General features: G+C 44.9%; 1 protein-coding gene across 5 annotated transcripts in view; it reads right to left on the bottom strand.

Annotated features, from left to right (window-relative positions):
- Dip2c (disco interacting protein 2 homolog C) overlaps positions 1–26,548 on the bottom strand; it is a 213,139-nt gene that overhangs the window by 2,071 nt on the left and 184,520 nt on the right. For 2 of the 5 annotated variants that reach the window (XM_023701323.1, XM_023701325.1), the window contains 6 exons: positions 22,159–22,188; positions 20,707–20,768; positions 6,653–6,710; positions 4,971–5,045; positions 2,855–3,029; positions 1,632–1,755 (listed from right to left, as the gene is read on the bottom strand). In XM_023701323.1, coding sequence (XP_023557091.1) covers positions 1,632–1,755; positions 2,855–3,029; positions 4,971–5,045; positions 6,653–6,710; positions 20,707–20,768; positions 22,159–22,188 — 524 coding nt within the window. The remainder of the gene's footprint in view (positions 1–1,631; positions 1,756–2,854; positions 3,030–4,970; positions 5,046–6,652; positions 6,711–20,706; positions 20,769–22,158; positions 22,189–26,548) is intronic. The other 3 variants (XM_023701324.1, XM_023701327.1, XM_023701328.1) reach the window with 2 other exon arrangements.

The raw sequence follows: 26,548 nt of genomic DNA, 5'->3' as shown, positions 1-26,548 counted from the left end.
GTCTGTGTGTGTATGCAGGGTACTGCTATGTAAAGAAAGGAATATGCAAGAACGGTCCTGGGTTTAGGGGCCTCCGTTGAAGGACTGGTACACGTGAGGGCATCTGCTCTCCCCTGCCTGATCTGGGTCCCACCCAGTTCAAAGCAGAGTAAGAAACTTATTTTCTGGAAGCCTAAGAGTAAGTCAAATGGAACGAAAATGGTCTTCTAAACACTATGGCCAGTATACACATTAAGATAAAGGGGAAGACTTTTAAGATACAAGGGCTCAGAAGTTCTCTCCTGAGGTTTGCATCTGCACTGCTGCATCCAAAAGGGAATGATCTGTTAAGAACTATTTCCAAGAAGATATACTGGGGTTTAAGTCTCCCAGATAGGGCATCTGTGACACTAAAATGATGCTGCACATGTCCCACATGAGCCCACACTATGAGTCCGCTGTATCAAAGTGTACATACCACTCTCAGGCATCTCTGCTGTAATTCATTATGGCAATTGAACCTGACAGACCTGGAGGACCAGGTGTCAGCTCAGCTGTGCATACGTGATGCAGCAGGTGGAGCACACACACGCTGCTGTCACACCTGGGTGTGCCACAAAGCCATAGGATGGACGAAGGTATACAAATCTGAGTTTATTTGGGAGGTGACTGGAGGCTCAGTGCAGGCCAGCTCTTGAGCAGGCAACCTGCATCCTGTGCGGGGTCTCACCACGCAGATTCCCTGAGCTGCTGCCGCCAACCAGCCAGCTGACAAGAGGGATGGACACCTCAGAACCAATCACAGCAGTGCTGCTTACCACAGGGTCAGGCCTGCATTGCACCCTGGCCCTTCCTGGCTAGAACGGAAACTGGTTTCATCATACTCTGCCAAGTACTCTATTTGCCTCTCACTAAATGAACAAGCATATCTACCGATAATGGCATGAAGTCACTTCTCAGGCCTGAACAAAGCATGAAGACGCTGAAGATAGCACTGGCTGACAATGTTCCCACCTCTGGCCTCTCTGACTAGAAACTGCGGGGAGCCCATGCCTGGGAGCCAGCTGCTGTTTCCCTTGAAGGGCCTTGAATATGCTCACACAGCAGAATAAACAGGCCAGAGAAGGTGACACACACCTGAGGAGCTCAAGGACCTGTGGCCTCACCTGAACCCTCACATGCTAGGGAGCATGTGCAGGAACCGCTTGTCCTTGGCTTGGTTCAACTCTAGCCACCTGGCTGCACAGCCTGTCCGGCAAGGTCTGGTCAGAAGATTCCTCCCCTTTTCCCAGTGGGTCTGTTACTTTTTACAGTTCCCATGCCAAAGGCAGCTAAGACTTTCTGAACTTGTGTGTGTGTGTGTGTGTGTGTGTGTGTGTGTGTGTGAAACTCTCCCCCCGCCACATTTTCATAAATGAACAACACAAGCAACAGCCTGCTTCCTGAAAGCATTATCAGGATGTTTTCATGGCAATGAGTTTCTCATTTAAGTAGTGCAGGAAATTGACCTCTGCAGTTGGTCACTGACTCTAGTAACCTTAGAGGTGAACCCTGAGACCCCCGAGGAGGCTCTAGTCTACCTCACTGAACTTCCCTCTGTCATCTCTATTGCCATAGTCCAGAGCTCCCCAAAGGCCCCTGCCCCTGCTCACCATTCTGTGACACTTTTATGGGCTCTGATGACTGAGGTCTCGATGTCGATGGGGTGGTACCGCATCCCCCGCAGCTCCATGGCTTCATCCAGCGCTCCGACCACATAGAGGGCATCATGGCGCTCTGTTGGGGGTGAACCACACACGTGAACTCACTGCCCTGCTAACCATGCTGCATGTCTGCCTTTTCATTTTGCAGCCCTGGGGAAAGATCTCAAGGCCTTTGCACTGAGTTATATGCCCAGCTCTATTTTATTCTTATTTTGAGACAGGGTCTCACTAAGTCATTCATGTTGAGCTCACATTTGTGATCCTCCTGTCTCAACCTCCTAGAGAACTAAGATTACAGCTCTATGCCACTATGCCATCTGGCTTGCTTCTTTCTTTTCCTTTTTCTTTCTTTTGATTAAAACTGCCCTTGCTCATTAAGTGAGACAGAGAAGCAAAGACAGGGGATCCCAGAATTGGGGATGTCTGGTTCCCTCCTAGAGCAGACTGGCCCCTGGCAGGCCTGTCCCCTGCAGGCTGTGCACAGCCACCACAGTCCCTCTAGGGCTGTTCTCTCCCCTCGCTATGTCTATCCCCCCAGGGAGCCAGTGGTCATCTAGGTGATCACATCCGCATCAGCTGTGACTAAAACACCAAGTTATGTTAGTACTTAACACCTAGTTCCCACTAGGGGGTCCTTGGTGGTCTCACCTGTCCAAGGTGCAGAGGATACAGCCACATTCACTAGCCACCTGGCCCAGTGATGATCATGTGTGTTCTCCTTGGTGTAAGCGCCATGGACACTTAACTAGGAAAAGCTGCCCACCCATGACTGCACACCAGGCCATGCCCCGTGGTCTGGAAGAGCAGAGAGGGCTGGATTCCAGGGCCTCCCCATCCTGGACAGGTACACATACGGTCCTAGGAGGACAGCATGCACTCCTCCACACTGGTTGGTCCAGTGGGTTTCAGATGGTCTGGTGGTGGTGAGCAGCCACATCAGTAGCTGAAATTCTGGGCCCTTCACCACAGAAAACATGCAGCCTGTGCTTAGCGAAGCCCCATCTGGCTCTTGGTTCTCAGGAGGATACAGGAAGGGGATGCCTCTTCCCTCCCTGCTGTGAAGCTCTGCTGTGCCCAGGCAGGGTACAGGAGGTACCTACGCCCTCCCGGTTCGGTGGTGCCAAACCTCCTTTTCAGGGGAACCTGGCCTCTGCCTGGTGCGCTGCACTCACCTCCATTCGCATCCGTGAGCTCAGTTCTCCTGAGGAAGCCCAGGTAGCCTGTCCGTGCCCAGACGGTCTGCGTGTCTCCAAAACTCAATCGAGAGTTGAAGTGATCTGACTGCAGGGACTCATCGCCATAAATGGTAAAATAACCACTGGCGTTGTGGGCGCTGTGAACCCAGATCTGCAAACAGAGCAGAATGCCACTGGAGGGGCTGGCTGGAGACTGTGGGGACGAGAAGCTAACACACGTCACGATTCAGCGGTCCTATCCAGGCGCACACAACACTTCCTTGGCTGAACAAGCACACACCTATGAGGAGCGTTGTGAATCCCACACTGTACACCCTACCTTACTCACTACGGCAGCTGTACCTCAATTACCAAGTAAAGTGATACAGTCTCAGAAAGTCAACTTGCAGATCTCACTGGTTCTGGTCACCCTGACCTCGGGCCTAGTAAGGCCCCAACATGGAAGCCACCAGCCAGAAAGGTAGCACCTTGGGAACCTCTTCAGATGTCCCCAGAAAGCAGGCTCTAGGTTCTACTTTTGTTTCTAGGATTGTACAGTACTTAGAAAAAACTGTAAGCACCACATACAACTCCGCTGTCTCATTTCCACTTCTTGTACATGATTGAGATTTGAGGATCTGAATGTGGATCCTGGTCTGTCAGCCACGTGACTGGTTTAACAAACACCTGGTGGTGACTGGCACAGCACACCTCTGGGTGTATTTGGAAGACTGACTTGGAGTTCTAGCTCTGGTCCTCACCTTTCCCCCTGACCTGCCTGCCCATGATGTCAGCATCTTTCCTTCGCTGTGCCCTTCCACTGTGCCACTTCTGCCAAATGTAGACTGAATCCTTTAAAACCAGGAGCCAAATAAACTTCTCTTCCTATAAGTGTAGGAGTTGGTAATGTCTTACTGCCAGGAAAGCTGACTTATACAGGGCCAAAGGCCCAAAAGGTAGTGCGAGATGAAAAGAAACACGGAAGGTGAGACTCATTTATGAGTCACATGCTGATCTGTGTGTTCCTGAGTGTGCTGCTACTTTTCCTGGTGCTGGGACACACCAGGGGCAACTTCAGCAGACACCGTGGCTGGGCAGTGGGGTCTTCCACAGAGGACCACCTCAGGTGGGTATCAGGAGGGAAAGTAAAGCAAACATGTTGACGCCACAAGAGGTGGCGTTCAGGCTGCATCCTGAGTCTCCTTCCTCTACTGAGGGAGCACACCCATCATCAGAAGAATGAAGGTACAGGACAAGTGGGGGAGGCACCTGATGGCTCCACACAGGCACAGCAGTCAAGAATTCAAGATGGAGGCCAGACAGGGTAAGGAGGGGTTTTTCTCTGGCTTAGCCAGCCAGAAGGTGCGGGACCAAGTGGCACGGAGCCGGGGCTGCCTCATGAGCATCACGGAGCCAAGGTATTCAGTCCTACCGCTTGCTTTCCGAGTGGACCTAGGTGTACGTAACTGCAGTTTTCCTGTTCTGTTAGCTTCCCGCTACTGCTGCCATGCCTGCAGCTGTGGCATGCTCCTTTTGTAGGTTTCTTTGTTACTTTCCTGATGATTTTTAGTAATGAGGACAAGAAAATGGAAGACAAACACAAGAGCTAAGAAGTAAGGATGCACCATTGACAGTTATTTGAGAAGAATCCAATATACAACATCCTGTTCTGTAATTCTGAACTTCCAGGGGGCTGGGGAGATGGCTCAGTGGAATAAGCATTTCCCTGGCAAGCGCAAGAGCCTGAGTTCAATCCCCAGGTCCGCAGAAAAAAAAAAAGAAAAGAAAAAGAAAAAAAAGGAAATCTGTATAGCTGGGCCAGAGAGATGGCTCAGTGGAATAAGTGCTTCCCTGGCAAGCATAAGGGTCTGAGTTCAATCCCCGGTTCCACCAAAAAAACAAAACAAAAACCCCAAAAAACTGTCCTTCAAGAATCAAGGAGAAATTCAGATATCCCAGATATAAGTATTATGAACTTTCATGGACTCACATAGGCAGCAGAGCCTATTGTGAGCTCCTTCCTGGCCCACCCTGAGGAGGAGCACAGCATCCATGCTGTCCTGGAGCAGGGCTGAGGGGAGGACGCCATGTTTGCCCTGGACAGAGAGCTCACCTCTCCCAGATGCGAGTCCCCCAGTGGTCCTTTTGTTTCAGGATTAGCAATGATGATCCGCACCCCAGGAAGTATCTGTTTGGGAGAGGAGACATGTGACAATGGGTAGAAAGACAGGAACAGCTCACACACACATCAGCTACAATCTTGCTAGACACCTTCCAAAAGATCACTCAGGAAGTAGAATGGCATTAAATCAAAAGGATATGCCCAGGGCTGGGCATGTGGCTTGGTGGAAGAGCTCTTGCCTAGAGTAAATGAGGCCCTGGGTTCCATCTCTAGCAACACACACATGTACAGCATATGCCTCTGTGAAACACTCCAGTTACACTCTAATGACACTACAATAACCCTTCTGTGATAAAGTAACCTTAAAAGAAAGAATTCTATAGATCACTACCTCAATAAAATTGGGAGAAGAAATCAAATTTATTGAAAAATAAAGAATTCTGAGCCAAAACATGATAAATGATGCAGCAATTAACACAGGCTGACATCTGCAAAATAGGAATTTTTGGTTAGTTCCATAAACATATTTCCATGATGGAATGAAGGTGTGAATGAAGGGCAATGCGTACAGTGACCCCCAATTCATGGAGGCAGAGTGAAGGATGAATGTAGACTAAAGGCCACCCCATATTCTGGCAAAATGACTCAGCTTTCAACTGCTTTAGTGGCAGAATAAAAGACTATGTGCCCTGCCCCAACAAGACCAGGCAGATTCTGATTGGATGTCTGGATGAAAGTCACCCCTCCCCCACTTTTCCACTCTCCTGTGCCCTTGCGGGGCTTCATCTTGCAGGTAAACATCCTTCCTTAGAGTGGTGCCAACACCAAGCCGCTCCACAACAGAAATTTAGCAAAAGCCAAATTCCACTGACAGTGCCGATCGCAGGAGTCAGAAGTCTACTTTTCAGCTGCAGACAGAGCCTTTTGCAGCCCAGCTACTTTAACAGTGCACAGGTGTGGCAGCACGGGACCAGCGCACCACTGTGTGCAGCAGGCAGGCTATGCACTGCCTGCTACTTCGGGGTGGTGGCACGTTCTACATGAGGACCAACTTTGTGAGCAATCCTGGCCTGGATTCACGCAGACTCAGGTTACAGAGGTTCAGAGCAATACGAGATGTTTTAGAATTATACCATATGGGGAAGGGATCTGACAACTGGGACTCAAGGAGGAAAAGAAAGCCCTTCAATACATGCATTTCCTAACCTTTAGTTCTATGGAAAATGTAACTGTGGCAGATGCAGTTGTCCCGCGAGAACTATTCTATAATCCACCCATTTCCATAGTATTGGATACTTGAACTAGACCTACAAATATCCAGAAAGTTTATAACCTTCTTTTCAGTTAGGTGTGATCATATGACTAGATTCTGATCAAAGGTTCAGTATTTAAATGTAAGACAGCTTTGGAATCTTCCTTACATTTTGCAAAATTTGTCTCTTTCTCATCTCTTCTCCCGCTGGATGGAACATGGAAATGATGTCTGGAGCTGAAGCAGCCATTTTAGACCTTGGTGTGCCTTTTTGAACAAAGGCCTTGTAGTGACAGAAGGACCCAGGGCTCCTGGTGACTGCGTGCAGTAGTGGATGCTTTATTTCCCAGCTTCAGCTTTCATTTCAGTCCCCACACCCCCTGACTAAAACAGGCACATAGCTGATTTCCTTAATACTTACTTTTCCTGACTCCATCAGAGGCAGGCTATGTGGAGATCCTCTTTCTACCAGCCGGACTCTGCAAGCAGAAATGAACAATGTCACTGAGTGCATTTTATTTACTACTGTCACATTCAGTAAGTGGTCATGGGCCTGGCAGGTTGCTGAGGAATGTTAGTTCTGAGCATTTTTCAGTGGAAAAGGCCAGAGTCCAGGAAGGGTGACCCCTTAGCAGGATCACCAGTGCATGGCAGGAAGCGGCCAGCAGATGCCACTGAAGGCCACAGAGAAGGAAGATTGAGTCAAAGGTGCCAGCCCTGCAAAATAACTACAAAGATGCACTTAAGTAATCAAGTTTCAACCTGACATTTGCAGAAAACAATGATTACACAGCATCCTCAAAAGAGCCGCCAATCGCCCCTGAGAGTGAGGTCTAGGCCTGAAGTACTCTGCCCACACCAGAACCAAGCACCGAATGTGAGGTGTGCAGCGCTCTCTCATGTTAAGCGGACACAGGGAAGCTTCCTCACAGAAAACAAACAGGGAAAAGGAAAATGCTCCCATGCTGGAGGACTAGAGAGTATCTGGCGGTTGTGCTTCAGACCAGGGGACAGGGCTGAGAGCAGGTGGTCTGAGGCTTGGGCACATCACAAGTGACTTTGCTCTGTGTCTCCAGCTTCATCATCTCTTCCACAGTGAGATCTGTTAGGCAAGATCTCCCTTTGCAGCCAGAACAACTGACTGTGACCAACCAGAGAGAGAGGAAGGAATGGGCCAGAGATAATGCCAGGGTCACAGAGTTCTGACAGAGATGGTGCCAGGCCAGGTGGCACCTGTACCTGGCCTGGAGATGTGGAGCACAATCCAGTATTGGCATAGGTGGTCCTGCAAGTGCCAGGCAGATATGGGGCCACTTAGCAGGGAGGCCAGCTGGGAACCAGGCAGGTGGTATCGCCGGCTGCTCTGGCTGGGGCAGGGCGCCATGTCCCTCTGGCTGTTCAGCAATAGGATGCACAGCCTCCTGCCTGGCCTGTATGAGTGCTCAAGTTGCTGCTGACAGAAGCAGCTTTGTTTCTGAGGCAATGCTCAGCGGTGGGGGCCGAAATGGGGACAAGCAGCCTTCACCTGGAGTAGGAGGCCTTGGGAACCCAGAGAGGCCCCTGGGCTGCTGCAGTGCTCATGACGCACTGCAAGAGGTTTCCACTGCAACTCTGCATCAAAGCGGAGTACCAAAACCTTTGGTACTTTTCTTAAGGAAACCTTGATGCTGCCAGCAGATGACAACTACTGAAGATCTTAAGCAATATTTAAACAGTTCTACAGTGTGCAAATAGACTTTGTAATATTACCTTTAAAGGTAATTACTAAGCCAGCCATGTGGTACTTGTCTGCATTCCTAGCACTCTAAGAGGCTGAGGCAGGAGGACGACACACTCCACCCCAGCCTGGGGCAACTTGGTGACCTAGTCAGACCTTGTCTCAAAATTAAAAAATAATAAAAAGGTTGGGGATACAGCTTAGGACAAAGGTCTCACATTCAATCCCCAATGCACTCACTATCAACACAAGTTACTAGCTGTATTATTGTAGAATTATGAGACACCAAAGATCTTTGGGACTGAGGCAACATCATGTTAGTTTAAGCCATATTACGCTTTAGTGAAACACCAGCATTCAAAAGTTTGTCAGGTAGCAGCACACTTCAGAAGCAGGCACTTGTGGGCAGATGCAATGTTAGCAGGTGGTACCCGTGCTACCAAAACAAAGGTGACTCTACCCTGCATGCCAGGAAGCCACTGCTGCACTGTGGTTCAAGCAACTATATAAAGTGAGACAGGACGGGGACAGTGGCTGGCTGGCCAACTACAGATCAAGAATCTTGCTGTTCCCACAGAATGGAAAACCTATTAAGAATCCAGGCCACACCTGGAAATCAGAAGTGGGAAGGGACATGGAAGGAGAGCAAAGGCCACAGCATCTTGCCTCAGTGTCCTGCAGCTACTGCTGTTCAGCAGTGGGGAGCTGATTCAAGAATCCTACAAAGGCCACATGATCAGGCTACTGGGCAAAAGTCTCAGCCAAAATGGAGGGCTTTTTAAAAAACACCTGTCATTTACTCTGTAATCACCTCTGTTTTTACTCTCTGCCAGCCTCAGGTCAAGAGCAGCTCTGACAGCTGCGTCATTCCTGGGATGGCTTCATACAGAGCACCTGGTCCCACTTACGATAAAGGGTATTAGACACAAGAGAATGACTGGCAAACACCTAGGACTTTGAGTCAGTGCCCAGGATGCAAGATCTTCCTCGCCCCGTGTAAACAGCTCTACAGGCACAAGGAAGATATAAGACACAGCCTGGCTCTCTGCCATGTGCACCCTGGGCTGCTGTTCCGGCTTGCATTTAGATGTTCCACTCCAAAGTCTCATGTCACTGTAAGTAGGGCTTTCGAGAGGTAGCTCAATCCAGGGTGTGTGATGCTAGGATTAAGTGCCAGGTACTGGGATTAAAGGTACCTTACCCTGGGTCTGGAATATATGAGGCACACAGAGAAGGTCTGCTGCTGCCTTGCTGCCTATGAACTGTTTTCTCTGCTGTGATGTCCCTCTGCCATGCCATCATGCCTTGCAGCAGCCAACTATGAATGAAACTTCTGCAAACTGTGAGCTACTATAAACCTTTCCTCCTCTAACTCTGCGTACTGGGTGTTTTGCCTCAGTAATGAGAAAGGTAAGTAAGACAGCTGCCCAGGCAGGGACCTGCTCTGCCTGGCCTGGCCTTCTCCTCTCTAGTGCCTTCAGATCTTATCTTCTCTCCTGGAATTTATTTACCATCAGCCTCAGAAAAGGAAGAAAGATAGAAACCGCTAAGAATCTTGTCTGAAAGGTGAAAAATACAGAAGAAGGCAGATGCGCAGTGTAAGTCTGGGTCCCTCCTTTGGCTCCTTCACTTGTATGAGACGGTCTCTTCCCCTATTTCTGTCTCTGTACGGGGTGGCTGGTGCCTGTGGTTGGACTCTGATGCCAGAAACCTGCTCCCTGTCAATATGCAGCAACTGTCTCAGCCATCTCTTGCTGAGATGTGTCACTTCCATTTGGACTGATTCCTGACTGGACTTCCTATGAATAGTGCTGTTGGTCTTGACCTTGGCCACCTGGCTGAAGTTTTTCACACTTGTGGGTTTCTCTGTGCCTCTTCTATATTACCCTCTTGGAAGGCCTCACAGTTTGCAGCCCATCCTAGAGACGGTCGTCTGCCTCTTTCACTCTGAGTTCAGTGGTTATGGCCCTTACTGAGGGACAAGTTCTATCTCAAGATGAAAAATCTCAAAATTGAGGCTCAGGAACCCTGGGTAAGCTGGCCTTCCGATGGAGAAGGGTTCTCCTAAGTGGAATAAATGCAAAGAGAGCCAGTTAGTCCATGGAGAAGTCTATGCAAAGCTGAGCAGAGGTGACATCAAGAGCTCAGCAGTCTTGAAGTTTTCCATCTTGGCCCTTCCTGGCTCTGGATTCCTATTCCTAGGTTCCACCAGACGCCTTTCTCCTGCATCAAAAATAGTTCTAATAGTTTTGTTACTACACATGAGATCTTAATTAACATGGTCCATGAAAATAGATGAGAAATAAGCCTGCATTTGCAAACATATTATGTTTTTAGGAAATTTTTATTTGGCTGGGAAGGGTGTCATACAGTTGTGATCTCAGATACTTAGGAAAGTGAACCAGGAATATCATAAGTTCAAAGCCAGCCTGAGGAACTTATTAAAACAAATCAAATTAAATTAGATCAATTGATCAATCAATTGATAGATAGGGTTGGGGACATTGCTCAGTGGTAGACGACTGTTGGGTTTTCTCACTGGTATAGAAACCAAAGTTTGGATGAAATCAGCATGGTACTGGACAAAAAACAGATCTGACTACATATACATTCAGCCACCTTATCTTTGACAAAGGGGCCAAATATTTGTTCATTAGAAGAAAGATAGCCTCATTGCTATCTGTCTATCAATAAAATTTTGAAAAAAAAAGATAGCCTCTTTAATAAGTGGTACTGGAAAAATTGAATTTCCACATCTGAAAGCAAAAATTAGACCCATGTCTATCGCAATGCACAAACTACAACCAAATGGATCAAATATTTAAATATTAAAACTGAAACACTAAATCTTTTGGAGGAGAAAATAGGTAGAAATCTTAAAGACATAGGGTAAGGTAGAAAGTTTATGGACAAAAATCAAACTGCATGAGAAATACTTCAAGGAATGAACAATTGGAATTTCATCTTTTGAAAGAGGTTCTGCATGTCAAAAGAAATCAACAGAGTAAAAAGAAAACTTACTGGGCTGGGGAGATAGCTCAGAGGCATAAACACCTACCTGGCCAGTGCAAGAATCCAAGTTTCATCCCCAGCCTTGCATGCCATGTTAGCCCACGAACTGGGTGTGGTAGCACACATGCTTGTAATACTGGCATTCAGGTGGTTGAGACAGGAGGATCACTAAAAGTTCAAGACCAGCCTCAGGGTTACAAAAGTGAGCACAAGGCCAACCCAAACTGCACAGAGACCATGTCTCAAAAACAAAACAAAAATCAAAAACCCCCAACCAAACAAAAAAAGAACTTACAAACTGGGAAAAAATTATAGCTGACTGTCCCTCAGACAAAGGACTTCTATCTAGAACATATAAAGAATTTTAGAAAACTAGGCCCCCAAATTTCAAAGACCCAATCCAAAAAAGAGCATCTAAGATGAACATATACTTCACAAATGAAGAGATACAAATGGCAAGTAAATATATGAAAAAATGTTAAACATCACTGGTCATTCAAGAAATGCAAATTAAAGCAACACTGAGATTCCTTCTCACCCCAGAAAGAATGGCTATTATCAAGAAGTCAGCCAATAACAAATGCTGGAGGGGCTGTAGGGAAAAAGGTACCCTATGCACCGTTGGTGGGAGTGAAGGTTGGTGCAATCACTATGGAAATCAGTGTGGAGAGTCCACAAAAACCTAGGATTGGAGGTCCCATTCAAGCCAGCTATCCCCTTCCTGGGTATTTTTCCAAAAGAACTGAAAACCTCATACCACAGTGATATATGTGCACCCATCATTACAGCAGCCCAATTTGTCATAGTTAAATCTTGGAAACAACCCAAATGCCCACCAACTGAGGAATGAGTATAAAAGAAGTGGTATTTTTACACAATAGAGTATTACTCAGCTATAAAAAAAGAAACTTGGTGCTCAGGTGCAAGTGAAGCTGCAAGTGTGCAGGCCGAGACCGGGGACCCATGACTGAGCACCCAAGGCAGTGAATGATAGCTCTTTTCAAGTTTGCATTAAATCATGACCTCCACCAAAACTACACTGCAAAAAATGAGAAAGAAATGAAATGGAAAAGGTTAAAAAGTTGAGGAAGCAGAACTTAAAAGAGTTTGTGGTAGAAAAAGTACTGGACCGACATGTAGTGAATGGGAAGGTGGAGTATTTTCTGAAGTGGAAGGGATTTACAGATGCTGACAATACATGAGAACCAGAAAAAAATTTAGATTGTCCAGAGTTATTGAAGCATTTAATTCACAAAAAGCTGGTAAAGAAAAAGATGGTACAAAAAGAAAATCTTTATCTGACAGTGAATATGATGACAGCAAATCAAAGAAAAAAAAAAAAAAAAAAGATGCTGCTGACAAACCCAGAGGTTTTGCAGGAGGTCTTGATCCTGAACAAATAATTGACACCACAGATAGCAGCAGACAATTGGTGTTTCTCAAGAAATGGAAAGATTCAGATGAGGCTGACTTGGTGCTGGCAAAGAGGCAAATATGAAATGCCCTCAAATCATAATTGCTTTTTATGAAGAGAGATCAACTTGGCATTCTTGTCTAGAAGATGAAGTTCAATAACTTACATCATACACACACACACATATATGAAAAATATATATGTATACATTATAAATATATATGTATATATATAAACATATGTATATATACAAACATATATATGTATATATGTCTTGGTTTTGATTTATTAGTGTGGAGAAATATTCTAATGAAAATCCAATTTAATATGTTAGTTTTGAAAGTATTTGGGGGAGTTGTTGGGTTTTGTTTGTTTTGCATCTATAGCACTTGTAAGTTTGAACAAATAAATAAAGCTTTTGTAGTTGCTTCCTTAAAAAAAAAAAAAAAGATAAACTCAAGGCTTCTATAGGTAAATGAATACAACTAGAGACTGTACACTGGTAAGTGAAAGAAATTAGAGCCACATGTGCAAATACTGTATTGTCTGGCTAGTGTGAGAACCTGAAAGAATAAATAAAATCTGAAAGGTACACCAGATAATGTGAAAAGGAAAGAAGCTGTTCAATGGGAAGGAAAAACTGAGATGAGGCAAAGGACAAAAGAAAGAAAGGAAAACATAAGTATATATGCAGGACAGCTTGGATTGCTGATTTCTGCTGATCTATTGAAAGAAGTAGTGAATGCTTAATTTTTTTTTTCTTTTTAATTTCTTATAACCCTCTCTTTTTCATACCAATTTTGCTTGTTTATATCTGGCAATCTAATTTGAAGATAACATATACAACAACCATTGTTGAAGTCCTATTATTTAGTTTAATGAAATTCTGTATTTTCTTTTCATTTTATGCATTTGGAATCTCACTACACAGCTCAGACTTGTGATCCTCCTGTTTTGAGTCCCCCCAGCGCTGGGATTACAGGTGTGCGCCACCATGCTGGACTTGTTTGCCGCTCCAGGGGCAGGGCTGGTGTGGCATGTGGGACCCGGAATTGAACCCTGGTCCCTGTGCTTGCCAAAGCAGGTGCTTAGTCCATTGAGCTATCTTGCTGGCCCTTGTACTGTTTCTAAGTTTTTTAACCATTTTGTATTCTTTACAAAGAAACCATAGCTTAAAGTTATAGAAAACTTGTAATGATGAAAATAGTACAAAGGACACTTACAGTTTCTGTTACTCAGACTCATCTGTCATATTTTGCTGTCACTTGTATATTCTCTTGCTTCTCTTTATTTTACACGCATAGGTACTTTGTCCATTTCAGAGTAAGTTGAAAACATCATGACCCCTTTACTAGTATTTCAGTGCATATTTTCTAAGAATAAGGACAATTGTTTTACACAATCAAAGAACAGTGATCAGCTTCAGTAACTTTAATCTCAATCTAAAATATAATCCCGTCTCTGTTGCAGTTTGTCCAATAATGCAATAATGTCCCCACAGTATCTCTTGGAGCACAAGACTAAACCTATATCAGACTTCGCACTTAGCCATCATTTTAAAAGCTGTGTTAATTAGGAAAATTTTCTAAGTCATTTCTGTCCTTTAAAATTACACTGAAAAACCACACGATCCAACAATTTTGCTCCTGGGTGTACACACCCGAGAGAAAAGCAGTGACTCGAATGTTTGCACTCTCAGGTGCATAGCAGCACCGCTCACAGTGGCCCGGAGCTGAGGACAACCCAGCTGGCTCCACGGAGATGAATAGATGGCGGCGCGGGGGGGGGTGTGTGTGTCTCCATATGGCACATTATCACTCAGCCTCAAGACAGACAGAATGACAGTTCAAAAGACCATCATGCTTATTTCTGGCTTGCAGCTCTAGGAGACGGCAGGAAGGAATGAAGTGAAGTGATGCACGCTTCAACACGTAGACCACGAACATAACCAAGTGAGGTCTGAAGCCAAGGCTCAATGACCTCTGTCACACATGCATCCCTACTCTCAGATGTAGAAAGGGCACAGAAGAGGCATACACGGCCGGCCACCAGTCCTGAGCAGGCTTTACCCTCTTGGCAGGCAGTCAACAACTCCTTCAGAAAAAAGACACTATAACATCTTTTTATTATTTAAACAGAAGAGGGATCATTATGCAGCCCCAATGCCAAGCAGAAGAACAGGTTTCCTGCAGGAGTATGGGCTCCGTGGCACCAAGTCAGGATTGAGAGCTGGGCATCACACTGCCAAGGTGGAGACTTAGGATGGCTGCAACAGACACCTGGGAACACAGGGGCTCCAAGTCTTATGAAAAAAGTGGAAGAACAAGGACAGACGAAACTTGTATGGTACTAAGCTTTCACTGGAAAAGAGCCCCTGCGTGGACCAGGTGTCCACGAAGGCTATGCCCATTCCTTGTGTTTAGATGACATCTATCACATCATGTCTATGTGCAGATGGACAAGGACAAAATGGGCCACATGGGAGGGAGGGAAGGGTAATCAGAGAATAAAGACCCCAAGGAGCAATAGAAGGCTGTGGTCTGGTGAGGCAGCCACCAAGGCCTCACAGGAGTGTACAGCACATTTTGTGCAGATCCTGAGAGAACGGTATAAGGTCAAAATGACAGGATGCAGTAGAGAGGCAACTAGAAAGAATGAGATTTAAGGACTCCAAAATAGCAATGAGTTTAAAGCAATGACTTTAAAATACTGGGTGAGAATTTTTTTTTTTAACAAAAAGCAAATATTAAATTATTAGGCAGATAGCTGCATGTGATATACCCACAATCCTAGTGCTCTCTGGAAGGCTGAAGCAGGAGCATTCCAACTTCAAGCACAGCCTAGGCACCTTAATGGCTAAGTGAGATGCTGTCTCAAAATAATACAATGACCTAGGGACAGAGCCTGTGAAAGGGCCCTGGATTCAATCCCCAGTACTTCAAAAAGAGAAAAAAGCAGGGGGGGGGGTTATGGTACAGAGACTGTAGCTTCCACCTTCTCACAAAGTGGTGCAGGCCCAGGAGCCCTACCACCAGAACCCTTTTGGCTCCTCAAGACCTTGGGCTGGACTACACCCTCTTCAGCCCAGGGGGTGAGTAGCTTGCCACAGGGGACTTTGCCATTTGCACACTCACAAGAGATGCTGGAAGAACAGAAGCCATAAAACTAAGAAGAATGTATTTTTATCAGGCACCCACCCAAGGAAGACAGAAGGACTTAGAGACAAACTACAGAACATTTTTACTTACCCAGGAGAAGAAGGCAAAATAGCAACTGCAAATTCTCAGCCAAATTACATCTATACTGAGCACAGACATTTTCCTCATCATTCCTAAGTGACAGCAACTATTTACATAGGTACTTACATTGCATTAGATATTGTAACTGACCTAGAGATGATCTACAGTCCAACAACACAAGATAGCACATACTGAGGCCGCCAACTCCTGTGATTGTGTTTTAGCAATTAAGAGGTATGGAATCATAAGTCATCATAATAATTCTAAGCATCAGTATTACAGTCCACATTTAATTGACAGTAAAATAAAAGACAAGAAGGCAATGTGTGCAGGATTACACCATTAGAGAGTGCAGAACTGAGCCCCAAGGTCAGGCTCTGAGCCTAATCTTTCAAGGCACCTCTCTGATTCATCACTTCAGAGACTGCCTGGGGGAGCAGGCCGAGGCCAGTACAAAACACAGAGCAGTGAGACTATCCTTGTTCACTTACTGGACAGTCACCAGGAGATTATGTGATATACAGCTGTTTAGCAAAGAAGAGTGAACACCACTCGGGTCCAGTTCCCAGGGCACTATGACTAGAAGCAATGGCAAAAGCCCAGCTGAAGACCCTGGCACCCTACCACGGAATCCTTCTCATGTGTGCTCACATACACTGGACACACATGAAACACTAGTACACATGGAACACTTGCATGTGAATGCACATACAGGTAGTGTACCTGCACATGTACAAAATATGGACACCACTCACTGCACTCACAAGGCATACATGTGTACTCTCACTTTAAAACTCTATACACTGGCAACACTACACACATTAATTGATATAGACACACAATACCCTCATATTTTCATGTATTTGCAATATATACAACACCTTTGTACACAAACTTTTATGCACATGTGCAGCACATACAAAACACATGCAGCATCCTTGACACACACGCACTGTCATACATACACAGCACACACATGCAAAGGAATACACACATAGAAAGTGCCATATACAACATATGAGCAACAGATGTACACTTGAATACCTGCACAAACACAAACATACACAGCACACACACTACAAACCACACACTACAGCAACTGACTAATCAGAAGAACCCTGGTTAGTAGTCTCTCTCACCTACTTCGTAGCTCCTCTCATCCTGCTACTGATTAAGTGTCAAGTCTACCCATTTGTCTTTATTCTTTGCTCCCTACTCTAAGGACTAGGGGACTCAGCCACCTGCTGGCCAAAAATTAATTCAGTAGTCCACACTTTTCTGGTGACACCCTTTAATTACAACTTTAGGTTAGAAGCACTGAGAAAGCTTAACAAATTTCATTCTAGGATGTCAAATTAATATATTGTTCAGAAGATGTGAAGAACTCCTAAAACTCTTTCAATACATGACTTTACTTCATTTTTTTGTCTGATTCTCAAGCCTCTATATGTCACAGTAGATGCCCACAATGCACATTTCACATGTGTTGAAAAGGTAAACACTGATGCCAGAGGGTTTTTTTTTTTTTTTTTTTTTTTTTTGCGGGACCGGGGATTGAACTCAGGACCTTGTGCTTGCCAGGCAAGTGCTTATTCTACTGAGCTATCTCCTCAGCCCCACTGACACTAGAGATTTAACAACTGTTTAACATTTCTCCTGGGACTATGGAGGGGAGGTTTCACAGAGATGTGTCTGAGGTGAGGCTGAAAGAAACAGAATATCATTAGGACTAGGGGAAAGTAGGGGCAAAGTTGGGCTCTCCACATGTGAGCAATAAGGGGTTGCTTGGGGAGTAGGGAATCGTAAGGCGAGGCTGGCCCTGACACATGAGACACATGGCAGATGGAGGGACTGCTAAGATTTTCTGCTCTGGGAGTAAGGAAGAAGGGGGTGAGGACTCTTATGTGGTGCAGAGGGTAACGGCAGCCTGTGGCCAGCAAGAGGGCTGACAGACCTGGTCAGAAAGATGAAATGAAGGGCCGGCGAGATAGCTTGGTGGACTAAATGCCTGCTTAGGCAAGTACAGGGGCCAGGGTTCAATCCCCAGCACAACAATCCATGCCAGCCCCCTTGAGGCAGCCACCAAAACCAGGCACGGTGGTGCACGCCTGTAATTGCAGTGCTGGGGAGGCTGAGACAGGAGGCACTACTGTGTAGTGTGACCCTGTACCAAGTACATTAAAAAAAAAAAAAAGCAAGCAAGTAAGCAAGCAAGCAAGAACTCTTGTCAGGAAGGCACTTAGATTGCTGAGCTATCTCCGCACCCCAAATTAGCCTTCCTTTGAATGTATCATTAAAGCAAAAGAAGTGACAGCAAGAATTCTGTAATTGTAGGACATCCTGAAGGCAGTAAAAGAGACAGGGGGAGAGAAAGTAAGTCTTGGGTTGTGGGGAGAAACAGCACACCTCAGCCTAGGGAACCCAGGAGGGCAGGGGTAGCTCCCCAAAAGCAAGGGCAAGGTCGTCACGTAACCGTCGGAAGTAGGGCTCAGCTCCTACTTACTGGAAGTCAAACACCAAAAAGGAGTAAGATGCAGTCATCTCACAAGGACACGCTGCTGTCTGACAGGCTCCTTTCAGTGCTCCTGGCGGAAGAGGGAGCTGGGAATATGAGTGAGGGAACCTCACTGTAGTGACACCAAAGAACACACACGACTGTGGCCTACACGGATACGGGTGTGTGTGTGTGTGCGCGCGCGTGTGAGCACTGGCAGCACGACAGCAGGGGCTGATAGCACTGTTGGCCATCACAGTCCTGTTACCCACCACTAAGCTTCACACTGTTTCACAGAGCAGGGTCCAGGTCATACAGCACTTCTGTTGCTATTTCACACATTTTAAAAATAATGAGCAAGCAGCCTGGTCAGGGAAAATCATTAAAACAGATTACATCAAAAGTTAATAAAAATACCACTTGGGATTACTGACTTGGCCAAAGTCAAAGAATTGGCCCATCATGGAGGAGGCTGATCAGAAAATGAAGGCTTCCTGCCATTTCTAGCAAAACGATATTGATCCGATAATCAACTTTTATTACCTTTTCACCATTCTCTGTGCTTGCTCTTATTTTTCTATATCATACTTTTTCTCAGCAAGTCAGGTTTACCACATTGAAGATCAAAGGCACTTTTTTTTTTGTTTGCAGTTATTTATTATTTGTGTGTGTGTGTGTGTGTGTGTGTGTGTGTGTGGCCAGCTCAGCCCACCAGGGGGCGGGGCTGGCTGGCATGTGGTGCTGGGGGATTGATGCTGGGGGATTGAACTGTGCTTTGCTAAGCTTGTTCTAAGTAGGTGCTTTAGACCACTGAGCCATCTTACCCGCCCCCAAAGGCACATTTTTAAAAAATGGGCAAAAGGTAGTTCCTAAGATGTTTAGTTCTTTTTAAGAAAGAAAAGCCTTTACATCCCAACTTTAAGTCTTGTCTGATGTCCAAGGTACTCCTAACACAGGCAGAGATTTACAGTCCAACACTGAGTAGATCTGAGCCACCACTGCACTGCAGCATTTGTTCTTTATATGTAATTTTGAGGACATAAATGTTACTGAAACAAGTATTTTCTGATTGACTATTGTTTACTCTTTGAGGAAGTAAGAACTTCTAAAATCATTTTTCAAACAAATTTTATGGAGAGTAGATTTTTTTTTTATACTCACTTATTACTTGGGAAATGATACATGCCCAGTACAAGTATTTAACTTGTCAAAGCTTCTGAAGTTGGAAATGTTCCATCCTGAACTTTGCTACACCATGGCTGGCCGCCCTGGCAGGGGCAGGGTGGGGTGCAGTTGTTCACATTTTTTGGCCCTCAATACTAATTGCTGAGTGAGGGGCTTGTACCATATGGCCTCACCAGCGTTCTGTAATTCTCTAACTGCAGAACAGGTGGGTATTTTCATCAAGAGGGCCTAACAGGGCTACGAGGCCAGACAGGCAAACCATAAGTGTGACACGGGGATGTGTGTGTATGACTTCTTACTCTTGGCACTACTGATGTTTTCCTTTGCACTACAGAATGCTGAGCAGCATCCCTGGCCAGCTGTTTACCAGGGACACAAATATCCTAAGGGGAGTCTTTGCTGAGAGGATACAGCAGTGACCATCTGGCTGAGTGGACACAACATGGCCCTCGTGCCAGCAGATTCGCGACCCCTTCTGATGGGCACACCCTGGCCCAACTCATCCACACACACAGAAGCTGACAGTGCTTATCCCCAAAAAGCATGTTCCCACTGCCACCTGCTCAGGCAGAGGTGGGTCCCTGCAATGCCCACCTCCCAGCCACACAGCCATTCCTGCTCTAGTTATGCCTACATTTTATTATGTCACAGTGACAGTGTTAGTGGGTGAGTGAATGAGAAAATGCAGGGTAAAAAGTCAAACACTGGCCATATGGCAAAATACTCATTAAGAACATTCTGGCACTCTCTGCAAGAGATGCCACACCAAGGTCTGCACTCCATAGGAAAAGCTGAGGCCAGGCAACTCCGAAATTACTCAATAGGACATGATCCATTTCAACAGAGAACATCTGCAGTGAAAACAGTAGTACCTTTCCCTTGGAACATTTTGACAGGTCATCCTGCTGAGGCAGTCTCTGAGAAGGTTTACTCATGCCACCCCCATCTCTTTCTGATGCATCCTTACAGATACCAATGCCACTTTTCAGTCTTGCTCAGAAACTGCTTAAGAATCTGTACAGAAAGAAATCACTACACTTCTATTTTAACTTTTTATGGACACTCCTTCACAAAATATTTTCAGTTCATGTAAAGAAATGTGGGCAGAATGATGATAGTCCATGAGGTGCGGGATGGCACTCGACTAAAATGGCCAAGGAAAAGGACCAAGTGCCTGCGTTCTGCTTGGCCTTACAGATCAAGCAACACGGCCGTGTCACTACTGTCACGCAGCAAAGTCTTCATCTGCAAAGCTTGAACCAATGTGACTAACTCTACCAACATTGCCCCTTGGATACTTGTACTGCAAGCAGATAAACATTTCTGCTTCTCTTCCTTCCAGATGAGTACCTGCACATGGGCTACCAACAAGGGGGGGGGGAAAGGAAAGGAAAATCCCACCAGCATACTGTACCTGTCATGTCTCAGGGCCCTCATGTCAACGTAGACAGTGGTGGGGTCGGGTCCTGAGGTTCCCTGCAAGCAAGGACATAGCACGGTTAACAGGACTGTATGAAAGGAAACTGGGTTGTGCTAGCTGGGAAGCATGTCTTTACTAAAATCTTAAACTGCGGTGGGGAGTTACATGTTAATTTTTATTTTGGTAAGTTAAATCCTCCATGGAGCATATTACGATAACCCTGGACTTTCATACAGCTTGACTCCCTGTCATATGTACGAAAGAAAAGAGAAATGCCACATGTTCTAGCAAGTAAAAGGTGGCTGAATCCCCCAAAGGAAGGGTTGGCTGCAAAAGCTGGCTGTCAAGGATGTGAACTATCATTTGCTGAAAGATTTTTACAATATGCATCCAGAAATATGTATTTTTAGAGCTTGGGATCCTGAAGCAAACATATGACTTGAGCTGACAGATCGAGCAGGAAGACAGAAGACAATTTTTTTTTCTTCCAGTTCTACTTATGACTTATTTCTCCAGCCTCAGGACTGGAGAAATTTATTTTTGTAATGTGAGTCAGGGAGGTTGCATGTTTACCCATGTCCACTGGGCAGAACTGTACAGTCTGCCGCAGCCAGAAATCTTTCCTGGCACCATAAACCCCCTCAAAGGATATGCTAGGTGACTTCTCAATCTCTGCACATGTGAGAGCAACATTCTTGAGGTCACAAGACAAATTCCCTTTCCCATGCAGTTCTTGGGAAGGCAATGTAATGCCATGGATGCAAAAGGATGGAACTCAAAATAAATGCCACAAATGGGAGCTCCTTAGAACTTATTGGAACTACACTAAAATTTTTCAGATGGTGTCTCAATTTTGCATTAAAGGTACATTTAAATATAAAAGGGAAAATAAATTAAGACCACTGCATTGAAAGATGGTCTACTTCTCAGTAACTCTGGCCACTGACACCTCATCACCAAGGTAGGGACAAAGAAAAGTACATGCAAACCAGCCTAAGATGATACTAACAGTGCTAGTGGAAGGAAGGAAAGAAAGTTCATTCTGATTTAGGATTTTCCAGTGTGGCTGTGTTACAGACTAGTATTGAGTGAACTGGCTTGATGTTTGAATAATGCAAAACATATACTCTATTAAAAAACATATGGTCAATTAAAAGACAAACAAATCAGAAAACAGTTCACTAAAAATAGAAAATGGAGATGTATTAAAAAAAATGGGCCAGGAAAACATTGGTCATCCATCATGGAAATACTGTATCTGTCACACACGTGAATGCTGGAAGAGACCCAAGCAGTGGCACCGCCCTGGAGGTCAGTACTCCTGGCCCAGGCCCACAGACCCTCAGTCAGTCTCTGCACTCAGCCTCCAGTCTGTCCCCTGCTGAAAGCTGGCGAGGCAGGAGGGGAGCAGGGAGGCAGGCACTGGAGTGACGAAAAGTCCCCTACCTGCTCGGCCAGTGTCCACAGCCTGTGGGGCTACAGCAGCAGGAGGGTGGGAATGAGCAGAAAGGAGAGAACACCAGGCCAACAGAAACGAAACAGAAATGACACACAGAGATGTGGACACACATACACGGGACAATCCGACAATTAAAGATGGGATGAAGAGGGAGGGTAGGAAGGAGAGTGCAGAAAGCAGGAAACAAAGTAAAAAGAAGATAAAAAACAATGTCAAATATGAATATCATTGAAATTAATCACTGTACACTAAAGGCTAAAAAAAATTTTAAAAAGATGTCAACATATCACAGCAACAGAAGAGAAAATAACAGATGGCTAACCACGGACATGTAGACCTGAGTAATTTTTAATAAATGAGGTGGGTGGTGCTACAGTGAAGTTTGACTTTATGTTTTTCAGTTCCTTTCTCAGGGAGGTGGAGTCCCAATTTTACTGGCTACATCTACTAGCTGTCCCTTCATGAAATCATTTAAAACGTTTAGTTATGGTAAGGAAGCTGAAAATGGAAGCTTTTGCACCTAAGATAAGCATACCCAGCTCTACTCATCTTCAAGACTGGGTTAGAAAATGAGGCAGTAAAAGACCATTGCAAGGACAAAGGAAGCAAATGTCACAGTCCTGCGTGGTGAGCTCAGCAACTGCTGCGGAATTCCTGCCCATCGTGGCATCCTGTGCCACTGACCAGTGCAGCTTCTGGGCCCCAGATAGTGACACATCAGCTTCCATTTTCCCATGGCCTTCATGGATTTTCTCATGCCTTCTCCCTGTATTAAATACCCGTATCAGCATCATGGGAAAACTTCAGAAACTCCTTGAGTACAGCAGTTTTGTCCCCAGGCCACTTGCAAACTGCTAAGGTTCAGAACCAAAACGTCCCCTAGAAGTCTGTTCAGAGGTGGGGCTTCCAGAAGGCAATGAGGCCATGTGCAGGAAGGGTGGGTTCAGCACCATCCAGGCCACTGCTGACTGGTTGGTAGGAGGCAGGGCCTGGGTGGAAGAGGGGGCCACTGATGCTGCGGCCTGGGTGCACTCTGAGCTCTGCTTCCTGGCTGCCATGGGTGGGCCGCTGTCCTCCACCAGACCCTTCTGTTGTGCCGTTTCTGCCTTTGAGTCAGGTCACCCTGGATCAAATCCTCTAAAACTGTGACCCAAATCAACTTTTATTCCTTCAAGTTGTGAGTATTGGGTATTTTGTTCCAAGTCTACAAAGTAGCTAATACAGATATCTTTCCACATAGTTCCAGAAAAGGAGAGAAAGATATTCCACTGAGTCCTGGACTGATGCACAGCTGCTCCTCCTGGCTGCTTCCCACCAGCCCACGGTCTAGGAGGACAATGGCTGGGAGACAACAGAGGTAGCAGCAATAAAAGAGTTCAATGGCTGTTTTTGCTTCAGGTTACTATTTACTGGTTTTACTGTCTGTAAAACCAGACTGAATAATTTACCATCATTCAAAATAAAACTAAGTCTTTAAAAACAAGCAATAGTTCAAGATTAAAAAACACTGGATTCTGTTCTGTCATTTATTTCATTATGGTGATTATAGTTACTTTTATCTTTCTGCATACCTTGAGGTTCACTGGACTCTCTGGATATACTTAAGCCAAGTGCGATGGTCTAAATAATTTCCTTCATAATTACTTGAAACCTAAACATTACTGGGAAAAATAAGCCAACATTCTCTTTACATTATGCCAATTCACAAGCTTTGTTGAATTTATCTGCTCAAGATAGTTTCTAACAGCAAGTAAATAGTTCAAAATCTGTACAACTGGGGCCTCCTTTTCTTATTTCCATGTAGAGACAACACAGTGACTGAGGCCCTGTAGGTCTACATGTTAATAAGGATGAGGCCACATAAGAAGAGTTAAATTAGAAATGCTTCCCAATTTCAAAAATGTCTAAGGTTAACAGTGTTTAAGATACTAGGGGAGCTGGGGATATATCTCAGGAGTACAAGCACCTGCCTGGTAAGTACAAGGTCTCGAGTTCAATTTCTGGTACAAAAAAAAAAATCATATTAGGGAGTGTAAATTTAAAAACATCTTCACAAAAACTAAAAACTAAGTCTGCATTCCCTTAAAGAAGGAGGTCTCTATACAAATGCCCGTAGGTATTTAAAGATCACCAAATATTTTCATAAAGATCCAGGGGGGAAAACAAAATTTCTATGTAGAAAGAAGAATAAAGCAGTTTTGAATTTTCAACTTACATTAATCAGAAGAAGAACTTATTTTATTTTTTATTTTTTTTTTCGTGGAACTGGAGATTGAACTCAGGCCCTTGTGCTTGCCAGGCAAGCGCTTATTTTACTGAGCCATCTCCCCAGCCCAAGAACTTACTTTAAAATTCAACTGAATAATAAGGTCATAAATACTGTAATTCATTTACTCATTAATATAAAAATATTACACTAGGTAAGTGTTGTACCAATGAACTATATTCCAATCTCCTAAAAAAACTACATTTAAATCTCAGCAGGACATATGTAGATTCACATCTCAAACATCAGCATAGACATGGAAAGCAATAGTTATTTTAACAATGAGCTGTTTACTACTCTTAATACTTAGTAATGAACTAAGTAGAAATGTGTGAAATTAGCAATTCCAAAGGACTGATAAGAGTGTTTACTTACTGTATAAGATGTCTGACAAGACCAGAAAAAGCAGTCTCTCTCTATAAACTTCAGATTAAAAGAAAGCTATAAAATTTGACCACTTCTCTGTATTTCAATTTACAAAAGCATTTCTCTGTTCTCATGAAGTTGTGAGTCATGGAAATGTGACAGCTGAGAAATGCTTCAATGGTGTATGCCATATGACCTTTTAAAGCTGTGTACCGATGACCTGTTCCTGCTCTAAACCCTATAACAAACCCCTCTGCTCTTGGGTGTCGGACAGTCCAGTGTCATTCTTGTAGCCAACCTGGTCTCTCTTAACCTTTCTGTGGCCAGGACTTTATCCTCACAGCTTCCTGGGCTACAACATGCTTCCCCCTTGCTCTTACTACCTCTAACTCAGTTTTGAGAATTTAGCACAACTCAGAATTTGCTTACGTAAGTCCCCGAGAGGCTGGGTGTCCATGGGCCACACCAGACCATTTTCCATAGCTGGACAATCATCTGCGTAACCTGTGGTCAATGACTGCCTTTCCTGTGAGGTGGGAGGTACACAAGGGCAAGACTGTCAGTCTGGTAACTGCTTGTTTCCTCCAAAGCTGGCAAGAACACATGGCAAAGAGTGCTGTGCATTCAACAGGTATGTGTAAAGTGCCTGAGGAAGGGACTACCTAGCAGGATGACTTGAACAGGAGGATGACTTTCCTTTTTAGACATGAGATTTTCTCAGTGCTCACTTCTGCTTGGCACACTGTCTGAGCTGCAAGACATGTTACTAGTCCTGACACAGTACGTCCCTCACCCAGTAATCCACTGGCTTCTTCATTCTTCAAGGAAACATGATACACTCACTGCATGCAAAATCTTGTGGCAGAAATTGGAGATACAAACATAAAAAAGACAAGATTTGTAAGAGATTTGTAAGTAGGTAATTAGACAAAAGACTATGGGAAGGTTGATCTTATTTGAGATCAACTTGGGGAGTACAATCCTGGGAAAGGGGAATCAAGGTGGCCAGTCCAGTAAGATGACAGGCACAAGACTGAAAGGTGAACATACCTGGATGGAAATCAGGCAGGCAGACACTGCATACCTAGGCACAGGGCAGATGAACTGCAGCAGTGAACAGGGAGTGTCCAGAGTAACAGGCGGGAAGGATACTCACAACCTGTTTCAAGTCTGTACTGTGCTTTCTCTTTTCTATGGCTTACTAGAAGTATACTGTTTAATCTGTAAATAGCTGGGGATTTTTCAGCCCCTTAACTGTTACTGATTTCTTTAATTCCATTATGGACAGAGAATATGCTCTGTGTGACTGTAGTCATTCAATATCCACTGAAACTGCTTTACATTCTTTCTTGGGGGAAGATGTTATGCACATTTGGGGAAATGTCAATTTTGCAGATATGGGTATCATACTCCACTGGCACTATCTGGTGCTATGACTAATACCATAAGCTGGGAGTCTTAGCCCACAAAAACTTATCATCTTTCAGTTCTGGGGGCTGGAGGGCTGACAGCAGCATCAGCATGGAGCAGGCAACTCCTGGGCCTACAGATAGCTGGCTTTTCCATGTGCTCACATGGTCCTTTCTCCTCCGTATGTACATAGAGCACTAAGTGATCTCTTATGAGGACATCAGTCCTACAGGATTAGGGTCTTATAATTATGACCTCATTTACCTTTATTACCTCTGCTATGTCCTCTCTCTAAATACAGTCACATTAGGGATTAATGCTTCATTATACTAATT

This window comes from Octodon degus, unplaced genomic scaffold (assembly GCF_000260255.1).
Source record: "Octodon degus isolate 3935 unplaced genomic scaffold, OctDeg1.0 scaffold00133, whole genome shotgun sequence".
NCBI classification, from domain to species: Eukaryota; Metazoa; Chordata; class Mammalia; order Rodentia; family Octodontidae; genus Octodon; species Octodon degus.
This window is presented reverse-complemented; position numbering and strand designations above follow the sequence as displayed.